The sequence below is a fragment of the Meles meles genome, chromosome 7 (genome assembly GCF_922984935.1).
Source record: "Meles meles chromosome 7, mMelMel3.1 paternal haplotype, whole genome shotgun sequence".
Lineage (NCBI taxonomy): Eukaryota > Metazoa > Chordata > Mammalia > Carnivora > Mustelidae > Meles > Meles meles.
Genome location: NC_060072.1, coordinates 140328500 through 140346111, shown reverse-complemented (window position 1 = coordinate 140346111; position 17612 = coordinate 140328500). Strand labels below are relative to the sequence as shown.

The 17612-nt window shown below is 44.8% G+C and overlaps 1 protein-coding gene across 15 annotated transcripts in view; it reads left to right on the top strand.

Moving 5' to 3' along the window:
- The window catches only part of CELF2 (CUGBP Elav-like family member 2), an 829878-nt gene extending 816118 nt beyond the window's left edge, over positions 1–13760 (top strand). For 11 of the 15 annotated variants that reach the window (XM_046013183.1, XM_046013181.1, XM_046013180.1 and 8 more), the window contains 2 exons: positions 2488–2631; positions 5833–13760. In XM_046013183.1, the coding sequence (XP_045869139.1) occupies positions 2488–2631; positions 5833–5960 (272 nt within the window). In that variant the 3' untranslated portion in view covers positions 5961–13760. The remainder of the gene's footprint in view (positions 1–2487; positions 2632–5832) is intronic. The other 4 variants (XM_046013173.1, XM_046013172.1, XM_046013171.1 and 1 more) reach the window with 4 other exon arrangements.
- Positions 13761–17612: the final 3852 nt, after the last annotated feature.

Genomic DNA, 17612 nt, shown 5'->3' with positions numbered 1-17612 from the left:
GGCTGGCTTTGGTGGTGGTGGTGTTTTAAAGCAGCTTTGATATGTTCCCCAGCTAAAGCTTCTGAAGGGTTATGGCATCCCTATTGACCTCAATCCAGAAAAGCTGACCACCTTTCCTGTCACTCCTCAATAGCCTCTGACCTCTGTCATACCTTCCCATGTTCCTTGATTTGCAGGAGACAGTCACGCACACACAAGTAGGTAGAGCCTCAGGAAGGCCACCAAGCGGCCGGGGGTGGAGGGGTGCGGGCCATTGGCCACAGATACCCCAGTGCTCTATGCTAGACCTGGTGCCCTACGAGAAATAGGAAATGGGAGCACCCAGCCAGCTGGGACCAACACTCTAACAGAGAACTCCAGTAAGTTAAAATGACAGGTACCGGGAGAGATCCGAGGAATGCATGATTTGTCAGCAGGTTCTTACTAAAGGGGAGGCTGAGGTGGATACATAGGTGGAACCTCAAAAACGTGTTCTTGTGGTTCTACCTTTGGTGTCTGTTGCAACAGCGCCCTCATTGCACGGAAGAGAGGTTTTCCACATCGAGTCACCTTTTCCTCATTTTGGTATTCACAATCTTGGCAGTTTGCAAAATCATACTCTTTCTGTGTGATGAAAACTGAGAGGTCTATGCTACACTTTTACCTGAGAAAATGGTGAACGAAGGACAGAGTCTCCTTAGATTGACCTTTTCCCTATTTTCTTGGCCCCCCACGTGGCACAGATACAATCGGAACGTACGGCGTTCTAGAATGCCAGGATTATCCAGGTGTAGCCAGTAATCTGACAGAGTGCATTAAACTGCATTTTCTCCCCAGGCTGCAGGAGTTGAGAGTGGGTCCCCTAAGTCCTCATTTGTACATGTGGATCTTTTATTGAGAAGGAACATGAAATCTGGGTGGTGCCAGATTTGCCCGGTACATACTTCCAAAGCCGGGCCTGGCCTAGTGGGGCTCTGCACAGCCCTTTCCGGTGTTTCGGTTCTGCACCTGTTCATATTAAGTGTTGATTTTTTAAGAATTTTTTTAAGCCAGGAAACATTTGGGGACCTAAGGCCTGCAACTGTGTCCCTTGAATTACAGACTGCCTCCTTGGCACCAGAATGTGGGTATGTCCATGGGAATTGTGAGCAACACACGAAGTTAAAGTGGTCAGGTTGACACTTAGAGAAATGCTTCATTTCCGTGGCTTTGGAAACTTGCCGCCAGAAGACATCCTCAGGAAAAGTCCCACACGTCTATGGGAAGAAACTTGGTTTGACTCTTCTTTACAAAGATGCTTCCTCTCATTTTTACAAAGTTATTCTTACCCTAGTTTTACTCTTCTTAGACCCAAATATTAGCCACCACGCCCCGCCCTGCAGGAACCCACTGCAGGTGCTCCCTGCGGTGTCCCTGGCTCCTCCCCTGGGTGCCAGTCAAGGGTGCAGGAGTCAGCTGCCAAGGCTACTTCGCCAGTTTTGTGAGCGCCCTTCCCTCCCAGACACCACACCCAGAACTCTGAACATCCAAGAGACATCCAGGCCTGGGGCCTCTCCAGACCAGCGGTGGGGAGGGGATCTGTAACTACCCCAGGCAGCCTTGGACCTGGCAAGTTGGATGATCACCTCCCATCAGGTCATTCGGATTCCCTCCTTGTCACCTGGAGATGGCTCTGTGCAGGTGGCTAGAGAGATGGGGAATGGCATGGGAAGACGAGGAGGAGAGCTGACCTCTCCAACCAGTGTAGCTAAGAGGACCTTCCGCACTCTGCCCTTTCTTCCTGTTTCTCTGGAAAGTGATGGCTGAGCCTGAAAAGCATGGCTGGGCCTGGTTTCTGACTTGCTTCTGTACCTCATGCGTTCATTTCCAAGGCTAATCCCCAGGGGTATAATTCCTATCACAGCTGTGAAACTCTAACTACCTATTTTGTCCTGCCTTGACTCACTGCCAGTCATTTCTAATAAAAATGATTATTAGACTGTGTGTTAAGAGATTTGGCAAATCAAAACTGGATGGATAATTAGGTAAATGATTGAGAAATCCAAGCAACATTACTGCTCTATCCATTATTCTAAATTGCTGCAATTTGCTAGAATACACAGGATACTCTCAACTCCACGAGGTCGTATATACATACCACAAAACACAGCAACCCGGGAAAAACCCGGTCCTGCCTTCTCCTTCCCACCTCTGCCCCACGGGGGCCACCCTCACCCCCATGAAGAAGACACTGAAAATACGGACACTAAGCAAATGTGAGCCACAGAAGATGATCCCTGAAAAGACCCTGTTGCTGACCAGTGTCTTTGGAAATCAGGAACATCTGAGGGATGATTCCTGTCTTGAAAGACATCCCAGCACTTGACATTTACCCATCTACCTCCTTCCCTTCTAGTATGAGAGAGAAAGGCAATGCTTAGCCTGTCTGATATTAAAGCAGTCCTAAGAAGAGGCCTTGGGAACTAAGAAGCGAAGAATACCTTACTCTGATTTTTTTTTCCTCTTTAGGTCCAGAGGGTGCAAACCTCTTTATTTACCACCTTCCACAGGAGTTTGGAGACCAGGACATTCTGCAGATGTTCATGCCTTTTGGAAATGTTATCTCTGCTAAAGTCTTCATTGACAAACAGACCAATCTGAGCAAGTGCTTTGGTATGCAAAAGAAACCAAGCCAGAATGTTACAGTAAATTCCCACGTGAGGAGGCACGGGAAGGAAAACGTACATGGCAAATATTCGAGAAGTCCAGATAGGGCCTTCCCTGGGTGGTGCTGTTTCTTGGTGTTTTGGATCCATGTGAGCAGATCGGGCAGTCATTGAATCAGAAGCAGAGGAAGGGGCTATATAAAGGAAGCATCTGGGAAGCGAAAGTAAATGCCCGCGTGTTAGGTAACGTTGTGTGCTGTGCTACTACAGTGTCTGACTGTGCGCATCCAGTTCTCTCTCGCTAGAGAGCAGCGGTGGTTTCTTCAGGCCCCACAGGTGGAACCACACACCTGAGCAGGTGGAACTACAGCTAACAGACCGGAGGTGGTTTGGGCTGCCCTGCTATAGGGCGGCACCGTAGACACTGCCACGGATGCTGTGGCCTTCTAGGTTCAGGCGGCGTCAGGCACTTGAGGAATCAGGTAGCACGTTGTATGGGGAGGCTGCCCACCTTCTCACAAACCTTCAGCGAGGCCTGTCCCATCACAGCAGGGGTGTGGCCAGGCCACCCTCAGCGCTGCAGATACCCCCCCACCCGGAGCACAGGACAGGGAGCTGGTGTCTGTCACGGCCCCGTGGAGTGCTGTGTTCTGCTGATGCGGGAGCCAGAATTTGGGCTGATGGGCTCTGCACAGCCTGCCCGAGTGGATGCAGAGCCCAGGAAATGCAGGCGTTCAGAGAACGGTGGGAAAACCCAGCTCCTCGGTGGCCTGGGCTGTCGTGCCCTCCTTCTTCACACAGCCCGGACTCTGCCTCCTGGGGCAGTCTGTGTGCCCGGGGAAGGCACACGCTCCCCTTGCCCTCATGTTTTAGAAGCAGGCGCACAGAGCATTCGTTAAATCTATTTCTTGTTTTGCTTTTTGAACCCCTTTGGTCTCCAAAGTGGTTTAGAGGCTAGACTGTTCAGATTATAGATTGATTACCTGCCTGGCAAGTTCTGGGCCAGTCTGAGATCGAACATTTGCCTTCCTCCAATCTAGTAATTCATGTAGGTGGTAGGCCGTAACAGCACGAAACAGTGCAACAGATGCGGACTGGAGGAAGTACAAAGGGAACTAAATGCGGTGGAGAGAAACATCAAAGGTGGTAGGAATGGTACTCAAACATGGCATCTGGCTACTGGACACTGGGCGTAAAGAGAATGTTTTGGCTTCTAAAACCCCGTTATCGTCATGTCTTTCTAATCTCTGTGCCATCACCCAGGAAGGTCTGAAGCCTCTATTGTCAGGGGAATTAGTATGTCCACCACTGCAAGTCACTGTTTTTACCCAACCGGAAAGGCTGTCCCCACTGTCACCGCTATGACAAGTACATACCCTCCCTGTTGGTGATGGTTCACCAATGAGTGAAATGGAAAGGGAGCTGTTCCCCTGGCGGACGTGTGCACTTGGTGGGAGCTTACCACGCCGAGCTGCCCTGCGCAAGGTTCTGAGCCAGACTTTTGCTCCTCATCACTAAGCAATGCCCTGGGCTTATCTGGAGATTGGAAAGGGGTTGTGCTTCAGGGTCTGATTTTGAGAAAAATACTTAGTGCCTTAAAAAGAGATTATATCAGTCCACACACTACTCCTCCAAGGTGTAATAATGCAGGCAGTACCCATGAATGTCGGCAATTGTATTTAGTACTATGCGCTGTTTTCCGTTTTTATCAAAAGTTGCAGCATCCCAAACCTACATTTCTCAGTGAGCTGGCCTAATTTGGGGGCGGGGGGCGGGGAGGGTCCCAGATTTGCTAGTCTTAGGTAGCCCATTCTTTCATGCTCACCTCTTGGCCAGGTTTCGTTATCCATTTCACCCTTGACCCATTTCCATTCTTTAATCATCTTGCTGCTTCTGGATAAACACCTAGAAGGAAAGGAGAAAATCAGAGCCAAAATCCTGGATTCGCGAGCACACACACTGGGAATTAGATTTAGTAAAAATCTGTTCCACTGTTTTGCAGTACAGCCTGCCGACGGAAAGCTTTTCTGCATTATACCATATGCTCATTTTTATCAGCTGAGAACTCTGCTAAAGGTATACTGATGCCCTTTTCTTCCTCTAGTTTGCAAAGGAATTTGCTCTTTAGCAGACAGGTGAAGAAGCTTAGTATAGACCCTTCTGAACAGTTGATGTTGAGAACTGAAATTCACCCAGTGTAATTGCTTCCTTTCAACACCAGAAGCAGGGACAGCACAAGCCCAACCCCTAAACATGGGCACTAACTGCAGAAGCTGTGTGTCCCCTCCCGTGCCCACCCCCAGGGTTAGAGCAGACTCTGCGATCAGAATTCTGTTTCTGGGTCTTTGCAAACCTCACTGCTCTTTCTCAAAAGCGCTCCCTGCCGTTTTGATGGTGTTAGTACAGAGAAAGGTACTGGGCAGTCTGTGAGGATGGCTCTTAACCCCTAAGCTGTTCAGACTCTTTATTCTTAGCGGGTATAAGGTAGCAGTTTCCAGTCTGCTGAATGCAGTGGCACTTTGAAAATGGAAGTTGATATAATGAGAAAGGGCCAGCATTTCCCTTGGGTCCCTAGGTCCCTCTCAGAATTCCACAGTGTTAAAAATCAAGTACAAATACCCTAGAGTTAATTCACTAAGGGACCCCATCCGACAGTCAAGCAGGTGTGGGCTGTGTGGGTGCAGGTGGAGAACCGGAATGAAAGTCAGGGTCTCTGCAGTGGGCGGTCACCAGCCCTGCGTTTAAACTGCACCTGATTGGGACACGTGAGCCCCTGGGGACCCTGCAAGCCCCAGAGTATCTATGCCTCTGCCTCTGGGAACACACTTACTTAGGCACCAGGGGTTTTGTGAGAAGGATTCCAACACTAACAGACCTGAGATCCGTAAACAGACCAGGAGTCTGAGAGTCTGAGATTTCGCTTTTCACAGAGGAAGGGTTTGCTCTCATGATCCCAAATTCCCAGTCCGACCAGCTTTGTTCACCGCTTCTCAGTGGACGTACCCAGGGGTGGCCGTAAAAACACACCCCACCCGTCCACAGCCGGCACCCCCAGAGAACTGAGCATGCTCCGTGCCCACGCTGCCCCCCACGTACAGTCACACTCTCCAGCCCCCCCCCCCCCACCCAACGAAGAATCCTGCTCCTTCCCGTCTACTCCCCTGCCTCTCCCTGGTGACCGCTGTGTCGTTCCCCTTGTGTCTTCCAGGCTTCGTTAGCTACGACAATCCGGTGTCCGCACAAGCTGCTATCCAGGCTATGAACGGCTTTCAGATTGGCATGAAACGCTTGAAGGTCCAGCTGAAGCGCTCCAAGAACGACAGCAAACCTTACTGATCCCAACCCCAGAGGCTCCCTGCTCTTATTTTAGCTTTCTTAGGGTAAGTCCCACAAGCCAGCCTGTTCTCAACAGGAAAGGCAGAGGAGGACCACATTGCCAACTTTTACCAAGAGAGACGGTTATTTTTACAATAAGGCCTCCATGTCCCCTCCCCATGCCCCCACCCAGTTCGCCATAATTGAAAACTTGGGCTACCTTGTTTCTATCGAGTAAAACTCCTCTTCCAGTTGTGCCACTGTATTTTCCTTTGTTTTGCAATTTGAATCTCCTTTTACCTTTTCTGTTTCGTTCTCATTTTTTGGCTTTTTTTTTTTTTTTAAAGAAAAACACACATGAATAAATGACATCTTGAGAGTTTAAAAGGCAAACAAAGGCTAACGTGCAATTCTAACTCTGAGACTCCTGGTGCCCCAGAGCACTGCCTGGAGAATTCACCCCTCCTGTCCGCGCCCACCCCCTAGGAGGGCGCCAACCGCTTAGAGGTTAAGACGGTGGCATAGCACGAGAGAGAAGCCAGGAGAAGCCCTTAAACAATACAGACGTCTTTCCACTGCATTCGGTTTGTTTTAACAAGTAGGATATTCTTTTAGGGTTCAAAGAAACATGACATTTATTGGTCAGATTATTACACTGGTTGTCTATTTTGTTATTGTTTTATTTTAGTTTTTAGAAAGGATTAATGTAAAAAAAAGATTTAGAGATCTGTTTCTTAAAGCTACAGGGTTTAAAAATAAAATAAAAATGAGTGAAAATACTTGATGTTTCTTGAAAGATAAATTTAATAATAAATAAATAATACATAAATACATAAATAAAAAAGAAAGCCACAGGCCTGTAAATTTTATTTGTAAAAAAAGCATTTCTATTTTTGTACAAAATTTTTACTGCCTCAGAAATAATGGAAGTTATTTATTGCCTATTGTTAACTTATTGGGTACCTAAAGAGCAGTTCTCTGTGCTAGCTAGAGCCTTTTGAAGTAGTCTCTAGAGGAATCGTTCTAGGAATGGGCTTTTTTTCACCGTTGAACCCTAGGCCTACAGTTCATGCTTTTCCCTCTTGTTGTTTGTATCTGTCTGACGATTCTGTTCGTAGCTTCCATGATCTATCTAGTTTATAGTTCGGTCGTCTGACTCTCCCCCATATGTCACATCCGTTGAAACTGGATATCCCCCCCCCCTTGTCCCTCCCCAGCCCCCACCCCAAAACTCCCGGAATCCATCCCCTCTCCTCCTCCGGATGGATTCTCTTGGGGTTCCATTGTGCTGTGGATAAATATCGTAAGAAATGCAAATTACGGGAATGGCTCATAGACTCCCTGATGACCTAAGATTTGCATTAGTTTTTCTCCTGCACCCTTAAGAGTGATTTTGTTGCTGCTGCGTAGATTCTGTGTAACTTTTTACTCTCCCTTGTTTTCTCCCTAGACATCTTCATGCCTGTTAGTTCACCGTTTGCCTAGCATGTCCCTGTGGCGTCTCAAAAAAAGTTTCATCGTCCCGTCATTGTTTCTGATGTCTTTCTGACCTCACATCACATTTGGTTCTCCTACTGACCTTTGATCTAGTTTGACCTTTGAAATTTGCATGTGACCTCATCTAGCTATGAATTCTGGGAAGTCAATGTGAAAAACATTGCTGCATTCATGCAAGACTGAAATTTATTATTAGACAAATTAATTATAGAAAAAAAACCTGTGGCAAAATCGTTTCTTTTTTTTTTTTTTCTTTTCATAAAACAGACTTGAAAGTATTATACAGGGATTGGCATTCTTCCCGGTCACTGGTAACAATAGCAATATGTGTCCAGGGACACAGAATGTTGGTTTCTAACAGACTACTTCCAAAAACAGTTTGAGAAAAAAACTGTCTGATTTTAAGTCTCTAGAGGTCTGTAATAGTTTTTACATTTTTCAGGCAGTGTAAAGTTTTTTGATAAGGCCATTTTAGGTGGCTCACTTTCTCATTAAGATATATATATAGAACCACTTTTTGTAGATTAGTATAAGAAAAATATTTACCCTGTTTTGGGGCAAATGCTACCTATTTGTGTCACCTTTTGCTGAACTGACTCACAGTTAGACAATCCATGGTTTAATGCACATGAAATTACCTATATTTTATACTGTTTCAATGTACAGGAGAAAGGTTACTGTAAACTGTGTTATGTTGGTGCTTCTGTGAATTAAGTTGTGGTTTCAATCATGAGTCTTATGGTCTTAATGTTCTCTGTTGATAAGACAAGTTTAGAATTGGTTTACTTAAAGAATTTCAAAAAAAAAAAAGTTTGCTTAAAAAAAAATTTCATGTGAGGGGAAAAAAAAAAAACCCTATTCCAGAATAAGTTTTGTGTTGGCTTGTAAAGCATTGATGTCATTTTTTTTTTATTGTGGACTATTTAGATGTGTTTGTGTTCAGCAAAATGTGATTTTTTTTCTTTTAAAGAAAAAAAGTGAAAATATATAGTGCCAAATTCCAAAGGTACTTCCTTCCTAGAGCTTCAGTGTGTTTCTTGTGAGAAGTAATTTGATAACATGGGTATTTTATTATGTGTTTTGTATAAATCCCTAATATTTAAAAAACAAAAAACAACAAAAAAAAGAGGTTAAAAAGTTTGTTAACTTGCTATCCTGTGGTCTTGTTGCCTGAAATTGTTATTGTTTGTTATTTCTCTATGATGTTTTTTGTAAGACATTGTATAAGTGCCCATGTCTCACTTTTTTAACCGCTCTGCACATCAATGCTGTGACGGCAACCTCACGATGTATTTCCTTCATAATGTATGGAAACCTCTAAGGTGAGAAAGTTTTGAACTTCTAACCCTTCCTACCCAGAGCTGTCTGGAGCGTTGGTAACTTCTTATACCATTGTCATTTTTGTTTGTTCCAGGGTGTTTCTAATTTGGATCCCTCTTCCCCTCCCCGCCCCATACATCTTTGAGGTTTGGGGGGTTTTTTTTGTTTTGGTTTGGTTTTTGGTTTTTTTTTTTGTCTTTCCTACCTTTTACACCTATTGGTTGAGATCCAAAAGAAACAAAACTCCACAAAGCAAATCCGAAGGGAAAAAAATATATTTTCACCATCTCTGGTTTTTGTTGTTTTTTTCCTCCCTACACCACTTTTTTTTCTTTTAGTTTTGATTATTTCTGGTCATTAAAAAAAAAAAAAAAACGAATGTGCTGCTGAAATTCCTTCTCTGGTTTTAATTAGAAACAGTTGACTGAATAAAACTCCTAAGGGGGACATTAGGTAGATGCAGCACCTACATTAACCTTAAATTCGATATGCTTTTGAGATCAGGTGTAGGGGTATGTTCTAGTTCAGAATATTTTGATATACCTTCCAGTTAAAAGACTTTGTGATGAAGTAGTATTTTGAGGGATTTTGTTTCTTAAATACTCTCAGTTAATGATATTTCTAATCAGCCACTGTGCTGGGCATTCTCTGATCCCAGGAGATATTTCTGATTAAGCAAGGTGTCTGGGGTTAGAAGATGATAGTCCTTTCTTTTCCTGCCTTTTTATTAACTTTATTCATTGAAATCACTGAAAGGGGTCTGACCATCTAAGTCCAACTCTGTTCTTTGTCACAGTTACTGACCAAATACCTAGCACCAGATCCTGATGCCACTCTGTAAAGTGCCATATTACTTTGACTTCGACTTCACGTTGAACAGATCTCTTGCTGTCTTGACAAACCACAGTGTCATCCCTGAAGCCCCAACACAAACTCCTGCCTTCTTGAAAGCAGGCCCTGGAAGCTTCTTTATCTCTAAAGGAGTTCAGAAACTGCTGGCTCCCTTTCCTTCCTCCTTTTCCCACTCACTGCTCTGTTCAGTAATACGTGTATGGACGTGATAGCCCTGGGATGGAAAGGACTAGCCTCTAATGATGCAAAAAAAACCACAAAAACACAAAAAAACAAACAAAAAAAAGAGACACAAAAACTAAACACAAAACAACAAGTTTCCTTCTTATAGCACATGCACTTACAATGAAATGATTTGTATTATCCTCACACGTGTTTACTACTGCTGGGGCCTTCCTTCATCCTTTGAGGGCTATTTTGTACTTCCTGCAGCCATCAGCTTAATGCCAGGAGACCACGCACATCTCTCTCTCACATACAGCATAGGGTGGTTTGTGGACGCGCAGCACACAAGAGAAAACCATCTGAATTTCCAGCTGTCTTCCTCTCCTTTCACTCACCCGCATCTCCCCAAGAGGAGCCTGAGTGCTGGTGACAAGAGGCTCAGGATGGGCATTTCACATTGGGTGTTTCTTATTTTGCAGGTGACCAAAACAGTACATGTTGGGGGGAAAGTCGGGGTTTTTGTTTTTTTGGTTTTTTGTTGGTTTTTTTTTTTTTTTTTTTTTTGGCATGTTTGCATTGTTTAAAAGCTGACCCTCCTCAGAGACAAATTGTCCTTTTACTCACTTTATCTTTTAATATCAAAAGGAAAAAAAGCTGCAAGGGTGCAAAGGGCCTGTGCCAGAAGGAAAAACACACAGGGAAACTGCTTTTTTTAAAATCAAGTGTAGAGAATAGTCGTTTTTACACTAAATTAGAGAATTGTGATAAAATGGCAGTCCTCAAAGGCGTAACAAGTTCATCTTTCTTTCACCATAGGGGTTCGAGTTCTTTGGCTTGTGCTACTCTGGACTCATTTTACTGTTTGTTTTTATTATCTTAAGTGCTAATTAACAAGAAGAAATAAAATTTTAAAAAAACCTGTAGTTTCATTACCTTTTTGAATAATGTCATACAAAAAATGTATTTGTGTTTTTTTGTGCTGTGAGAATTGTTGTTTGTAGATTAATAATATCATTTTGTTTAGAATTACAAAATAGTTTTTAAATATTGTCTGAGAAAAGCCAAAGTTAATGCAACCTAGTGGAAACTGTAAGACCATTTGAGTATTGTTTGTTTTATTGATGCATTTGGATTTTGTTGTTTGATGGAATTTGAGCCAAAAAAAAAAAAAAATACGCAGGCTTTCCTATTTCTACAACTGATTGTACTTACGCATTTTGTACCAGTGGAACTTTTTATACTGGAGATTAAAAAAAAAATGGAAATTTTTGTGGCTTACTCTAGTGGGCCCCCTGACAATGACTGATTTCAAGTTTGATTTCTGACTGATAGAAAGAAAGTTGCTTTTCTTTTGAAAATTAAAAACTTTGGCTTGATTTCTTTTTTCCCTTTGCTTATATCTAGCATTAGAATTTTGTCTTAAAATACAGCGGTAAGTTTCACTTTTTATTCTGTATTGTGCAGTTACACAATAAGGTAATTAGATTTAGAAGTACTCAGTCACTTTAAGTGGATAAATGTATTAGTTACAACTTTAGGGGTTTGCTTTTTTGCTGTTTAGATCAAAGTTTTTTCTGATTCTTCTGTCCTCATTGTGAACATAACCGTGTAGTTGAGACAGTCAAACTTATTTTTGTAACGTATGTTATTGTGTGATGCAGTTTTTTGCTTCTGTCTCCAATATTAAACCATTTTCCTAATACTTGTTTCTCTCTCTGCGTGTTGTATTGTTGGTAGTCATTATGTGTTGGTGATACATCTACACACCTCACTGTTTCACGTATCTGTTTTTTTTTCTCTATGTTGTGTAAAAAGATACAGTCGATTCCACCTAAGTGAATATCTGATTTGGGGAAAGGGGGAGACCGCACACCAGCCACCTCTGATTTCTGTACAACAGCCCCTTTTAACCACTGCTTCCAAGACTGCTGCTTATTTCTCTCATTCACAAGTAACTGCCTACAGAGTTGGATTTGCCAAGGCCTCTTCTGGTCTTCTGCCCCCCTGGTACCTGGCACCCTCCCTCCCCTCCTCCTCCCGTGGGTGCGCGGCTGCCATCCCGAATGCTCGCCCACAGCGGCCGCTGCTTTGCTGCATCCCTTGAAGAAATGTAAGAGGAGCAGCAGCAGAGCTGGCGTTCCTTCTACCTCCCCACAAGTCTAAAGGCATATCGTTACCAACTCTTCCAGGGAACGAACCACGTTTTTTAAAGAGGTGAGCTCGAAGGGAAGAAACGACACACTGACCCGGTCAACAGATGCGAAAGGGTTAAACTGAAGTTTACACATTCCTATCCATAAGTACCTACTTATAGAAAAGTAATTTAAATTATTTCTTTTTAAGAGCTGATTGAATCCAGGGGCAGCTTTAATTACTGAAAATAACAAAATAAAGGGACTATTTCCAAGTGCTCAAAAGGAAGCTCTTGCTCAGTGAGGTGGGAGGGGAAGGAGGTGAAGGTTCTCACGCTCATGTCTTCACGATACATCATCCCTTTCCAAAAGAAAGCCAAGAATGCCATAAGCAGCCACACAACTCCCTCCTGAGTCAACATCTTGTCCCTCACTATCACTCCAACCTCAGTTACCAAAAGAGAACTAAAGCCCTCTGAAACCGAAGCTCCCGGCCCCCTCCCTTCTCGGCCCATCTCTTATGCTCAGGAATCTGACTGCTCTCCAAGTGCTCTTAAAAGATTCCACTGATGTCTGCTCCCTCTGTCTTAGCTCTCCTTCCAACTTTGCAGCCGCACAAACTCGGTCTGACTCAGGCCACCCAGCACCGGGCAGCCTTCCTCCCGCTGCCCCTGAGATTGTCCCCGCAGGTGCTCAAGCCCTTCACGCTCTGATGTCAGCGGCCCCTCTGACCCCTAGATTGTCTTTTCTAGTCGGCTCAACCACAGAGGGACCTGGTGAGGTGGAGGAAAGGAGGCTCTTTCTCCCATAGGCCGAACACCTCAGTGAAGTGACTTCCACCAGCTCCAGCCCTGCAGAGATGGGAGCTGACTTCCTGCCGCTACTGCTTTAAATCTCATAGCCTCCATCAGACTGCCTCTGAAAACCCACTGCTTACCTTAGTGCGCAGAGATGGCTACGGGTGTGATTTCTTTTTTCTTTTTTTCTTTTTTTTTGATGGGAGGGGTGTGAGGGAGGGAGAAGGGGGCGAAGAGGGTGATCAATTCTTTCCAAGATGCAAGTGTTTATTTTTAAAATCTGTACATAAGAATGAGTGAAAAAAAATATATATATATATCTACATAGATATATATCTCTCTCTCTACCATTTGGCACAAGGCAAAATACTCATGCTAAGTAAAAGAAGGGAAAGACAAAGCCAGTTTTTTGTTGTTATTTTTTAGAAAAACAACAAAAACAGTAATTCTCCAAAGAAGGGGACAAAACTGCTAGTTCCCTTAAGCGTTCATGATTGTAAAGTTGGTCCCAGCTTAAATTCATACTTCTCATTTTGATTCTGCACACCACTGCAGTGTTAGTTAGCAAGGTGTAAGTTCGGCACCCACGGATCACCTTGGGAAATGACAGGACTGTCAACGTTTACGGCGCTGACAGCAGCCACACCTCTGCCCAGCCCACAACACTTCCCAACAAGCCTCGGGCTGGGCCTCTCGGCGGGCAGGCTAGGAAACACAGTGAACATCGATGTACTGTGAATCGTTCCTGATAAGTGAATAAAACATTGTGACCAAACAATCAGCTTATTCACTTATCAGGAATCGACTGTTCTGCTAATTTGCTGTTTTTGTTTCTCATCTCTGTTGTAGCTCACTATTTTTGCTGTGTTCTGTTTTCTCCTCTCATGCTTGGGCAAGAATCACTGGGAATATTACATGTGACCATAAAACGTTTATATCGAGTGAAATGATATCTTAACAAAATCTATGCACTTGCTATCAGGAACACAATACTGGATGTGTCTTATATATATTGAACTCTATAGTACTCGATTTCTTAAATAAAGCTTAAGAAAGGACTCTGTTGTGTGTACCGTTAATGTGATTATTTTTCAAGGCAGTGTTTCTAAGGGGTATTTTTGTTCTTTTAAGTCTTGAGTGATACAGGATATTTTTCATTAAAATTCTATCACTGGCTTTATGACTTAATATTCAATAAATTTTCTTTGGAAACAAAATGGAGTGGGGGGAAGTTCTTCTGAGCACATTTTAGCAATGGACATCTGGAAAACCATCCCCTCCCTGGTGACCATGGCAAACCTCTACCCAGGGCACAGTGGGTGGCAGGAGACAGCAATCCCTTCGCGACAGCCCAAGGCCCCTGGAAAGAGTCTAAATCTGCCCTAAACTAGAAAACCCAACTGCCTTTCTGAATGTGATCCCTTCAGGCTCAGAAGAAAGGAGAGAAAAAAAGAAAGCTCCCAGAATAATGCTGGCTTGCCGTCAATGCCTTTCCACAGTGATGTGACACCAAAAACTCTCTCTAGGCCGCTGGAGCGCAGTGGCCGCTCTATTCAGGACCGCAAAATGGGAGAGAGCATGAGAGGGTGTTTGATCATTCAGGATAAGAAGGGAAAAATTTCAAAGCCATATGTGAGGGAGACATCCTACAACAGCTGCAGTGCTTAAACGGGAGTCCTGCTGCTTAGCCCCTTGAAGAAATACTTTTGAAAATTTTCCTACAGGCCATAAGTCTGAACAGAATGGAGCTTTCTCTTGGATTTTTTTGCTTTGGGGTTTTACGGTAGATTTGTTTTTCTTGATTGATGTTTGATTCTATGAAAAACTCCTAAACTTCTACTTGCAAAACAGCACAGACATCCTAATCCTTTATAAAACAAATCTTAGTAATCCCTGATAACGAGGGATGGAGAGAGAGAGGGATGGAGAGAGAGAGCACACCTAACGGAAATCCACAGACGATCGGAAATTCTTCAGCCAGTCTCTGCCTCCTCCCACCCCAAACCTCCTACTCATCAATTCGGCACAAGATCAAAACAACTTCTAGTGAAAGTGAAGGATCAGAGAAATAGCCAAGGGTAGTTAAATGAAAGGGTTTAGAAAGACTTTGCTTGCTGGAGCCACGTGGTTCGGGTTAGAGGAAAGAGTTTCTCTTTAAAAAAATAATAATAATAAAAGTTAATGTTTTGGGAACCACTGCTCTGAATGACCCGGGCTCCCGGGTTGAAGAGCAGGCTCCGTGAGGAGGTGCCGGAGGAGATAACTTTTCTCATAGTCTTGCCTTGAGCATCAGTAACATAGAAAAACACCTTCTTTTTTAAGAGAATACATCCAAGCTAATAACGGCAAGAGAGCTCTGAGGCTCAGTCAGGTCAGAAGGGACAGCAACAGATGCCCTCTCCGTCTGAGCCCCAATTCAGCGGTCCCCGCGGTGGGCCGGCACGTAGGGGCTGCGCGCTGGCAGGCGGGGCCCCGGGTGAGGCTGGAGCGTCTGTCAGGTGCTTTACGGAAAGGCCACATTTCTTTTCCCCTTGTTCTGTGGGGCAGCAAAGGCTGCTACCGACTCATACCTGCCCACATCTGTAGGATGTTTTTAAAAATAAAAAATACACAAATATAGAGATAATCAATATATAAATCTAAAAGACTGGTCAACTATAGTTCAAGCCCCAACTACAAATCCCGTTTTGAGACTGCATGAACTTCCTACCATGCAGCTGGTGCTAAAGGAAGAGGAAACACTGCGGAGCACTCCCTGGCGACGACTGCCGCAGGCCGAGTGCCGGCTCTACCACTAACTACCCACGGAACCTCTCTGTGCCTTAACGTCATTAGCAAAATCGGGGTTAAAAAAATGCCTTCCACGTGGGGTTTGATGAGGATTAATTAAGCCGAGACACAGAAAACACTCAGAGCAGGGTCTGTCGCACCGCCGACACTCAGGAAGGTCAAGCAGTCAGCCGCAGTGGGAGAATCTGCTGACAGTCAGCCCCTCTCTGCTGGCCTGGCCTATTACTCTCCCCTACCATGTGTCCCCTCCGCCGACCCCAGAGGGCCCCACAGCTCTCCCTGGGCTCCTGGGACAAATACGGACAAGGTGCAACCAGATACCACAGCTTCTCAAGTAGAGATCTCCACACGAACACGCCTCGGAACAGGCTTTCTCCTCGTGAGAAACTACATTAGAAGCTCGCCCACGCTTCCTCGTGGGCTAACACACCCACACAGCCCTGCCCTAAGTTATGAGGACCGAGAACTAACTCCATTCTCAAAAGGGGCGACAGACCCCTCATTCGGATGCACCCCTTCCTGCCTCTAAGTATTATATTTAGGTCTCTCTTCCCCACAAGAGAAGCCCAGCTATCCAGTTTGGGTCCTAAATGGGTGTCAAAATCACCTAGAGATTGGCCTGTACCTCCTATAGGTTCTATGCCCTTCCAAGGCAAAGGTGTGTCCTCAACAAAACCAGAATCAAAACAACTTTGACCACCTTGGGAAGAGCAGAGGGCAGGGTGCAGAAGGCTGGATGCGGCCAGGCAGAGGTCTTTCTAGACCATCACCCTCATCTCTACCCCACCCCCAATTTAACCAAAGGCTCTCTGCTTTTGCTTGCTTTATTTATTGGTGGTTTCATGTAAAATTTTATTTAGGAAATTTTTTTTTAACACGGCTTCAGAAGAAGGTAATTCTGAAAGAGGCTTATCAGTACTTAAACCTTGTGACAAACATTCACTGCTTTGGAGTTATTCTCTCCTTTCTTCTTTCCTCATCTCTCTACCCCTCCTATCTGCTCATAGTTCTTTGTCCACAATGCATCGTTACATTCACTATTGTGCGCTGTTCACACGTTGCTTATGTGTTTCCTGAAGCTAGAACGTGAGCTCTTCGCCAGAGGAGCCTGTCTCTCATCCATCACTGTATCCCCAGCACCTCACACAGGCCCTGCCATACAGTCAGTGTTCAAAAATGCTGGATGGAGGGACGGCTGACTAGGGAGACGAGTAGGAGAGGGGAGGTTGGAGGGATGAGGAGGCAGCAAGGGGTCGGGGGCTGGGTAGAAGGGTCAAAGAGTAGGTGGGTAGATCCATAGATGGATAGATCAATGTAGCAGGTGATCTGGCTGGGGCTGGGGAAGAGCATTCCTTACTAAACTCAGCAAATCCCCTTGGAGAGAGAGGTCTGATTATGATATGGGTTGAGGATGGTGGAAACTGGAGGCCTCTGGGCAAAAGTCAGGAGCCACTGTGGGAGGCCTGGGACATACGCAGGGACAAAGAACACTCGACTGTTTGTTGGTCCCAAATATGCAGGCTCTTCCTTGTCGCCACAGGACTCATCAGCCACCGGGGCCTGAATGAAAGGACATTCCTACCATAAGCCACGCCACCCGCAGTGAACTGTCATCTTTTTTTAGGTCATATTTTGCACCCTTTCCAAAATATTTTAGGGCTGTTCCCAGAAAGGTTTTTAACATCCAAGGGACCAGAAAAGCTACAAAACGGAGTACAAATCAGTAAGAAAACAACTACAAGTACACACATATGACCCCAAGGCATTCCTGAGCAACAGGTCAACTGCCATTTGCAGCCACTGTTCCTTCGGCCCGCTGAGTACCTCGAGCAGGATGGGGCCTGGACCAGCCCACGGGCAGCATGGTAGGACTAAGTCACTAGAACAGCCTTGAAAAGGCAAAAAGTTGATGCTCAGTGGGATGCCACTCAGCCCTGGCATCCAGGAAACGTATCCAGTAATGCGTCCCAACTTGTCAGTAACTACCACAGCAACAGTGCATAATCAGTTAGTCACTCATTTCTCTAAAAGCTATGTGTTAGGCAGCTACCCCTCGTGAGACCCTCTAGGAGGGGGAGGGACTGTAAGGAGAAGTACAGGATTCTGCCTCCGGGAAACTG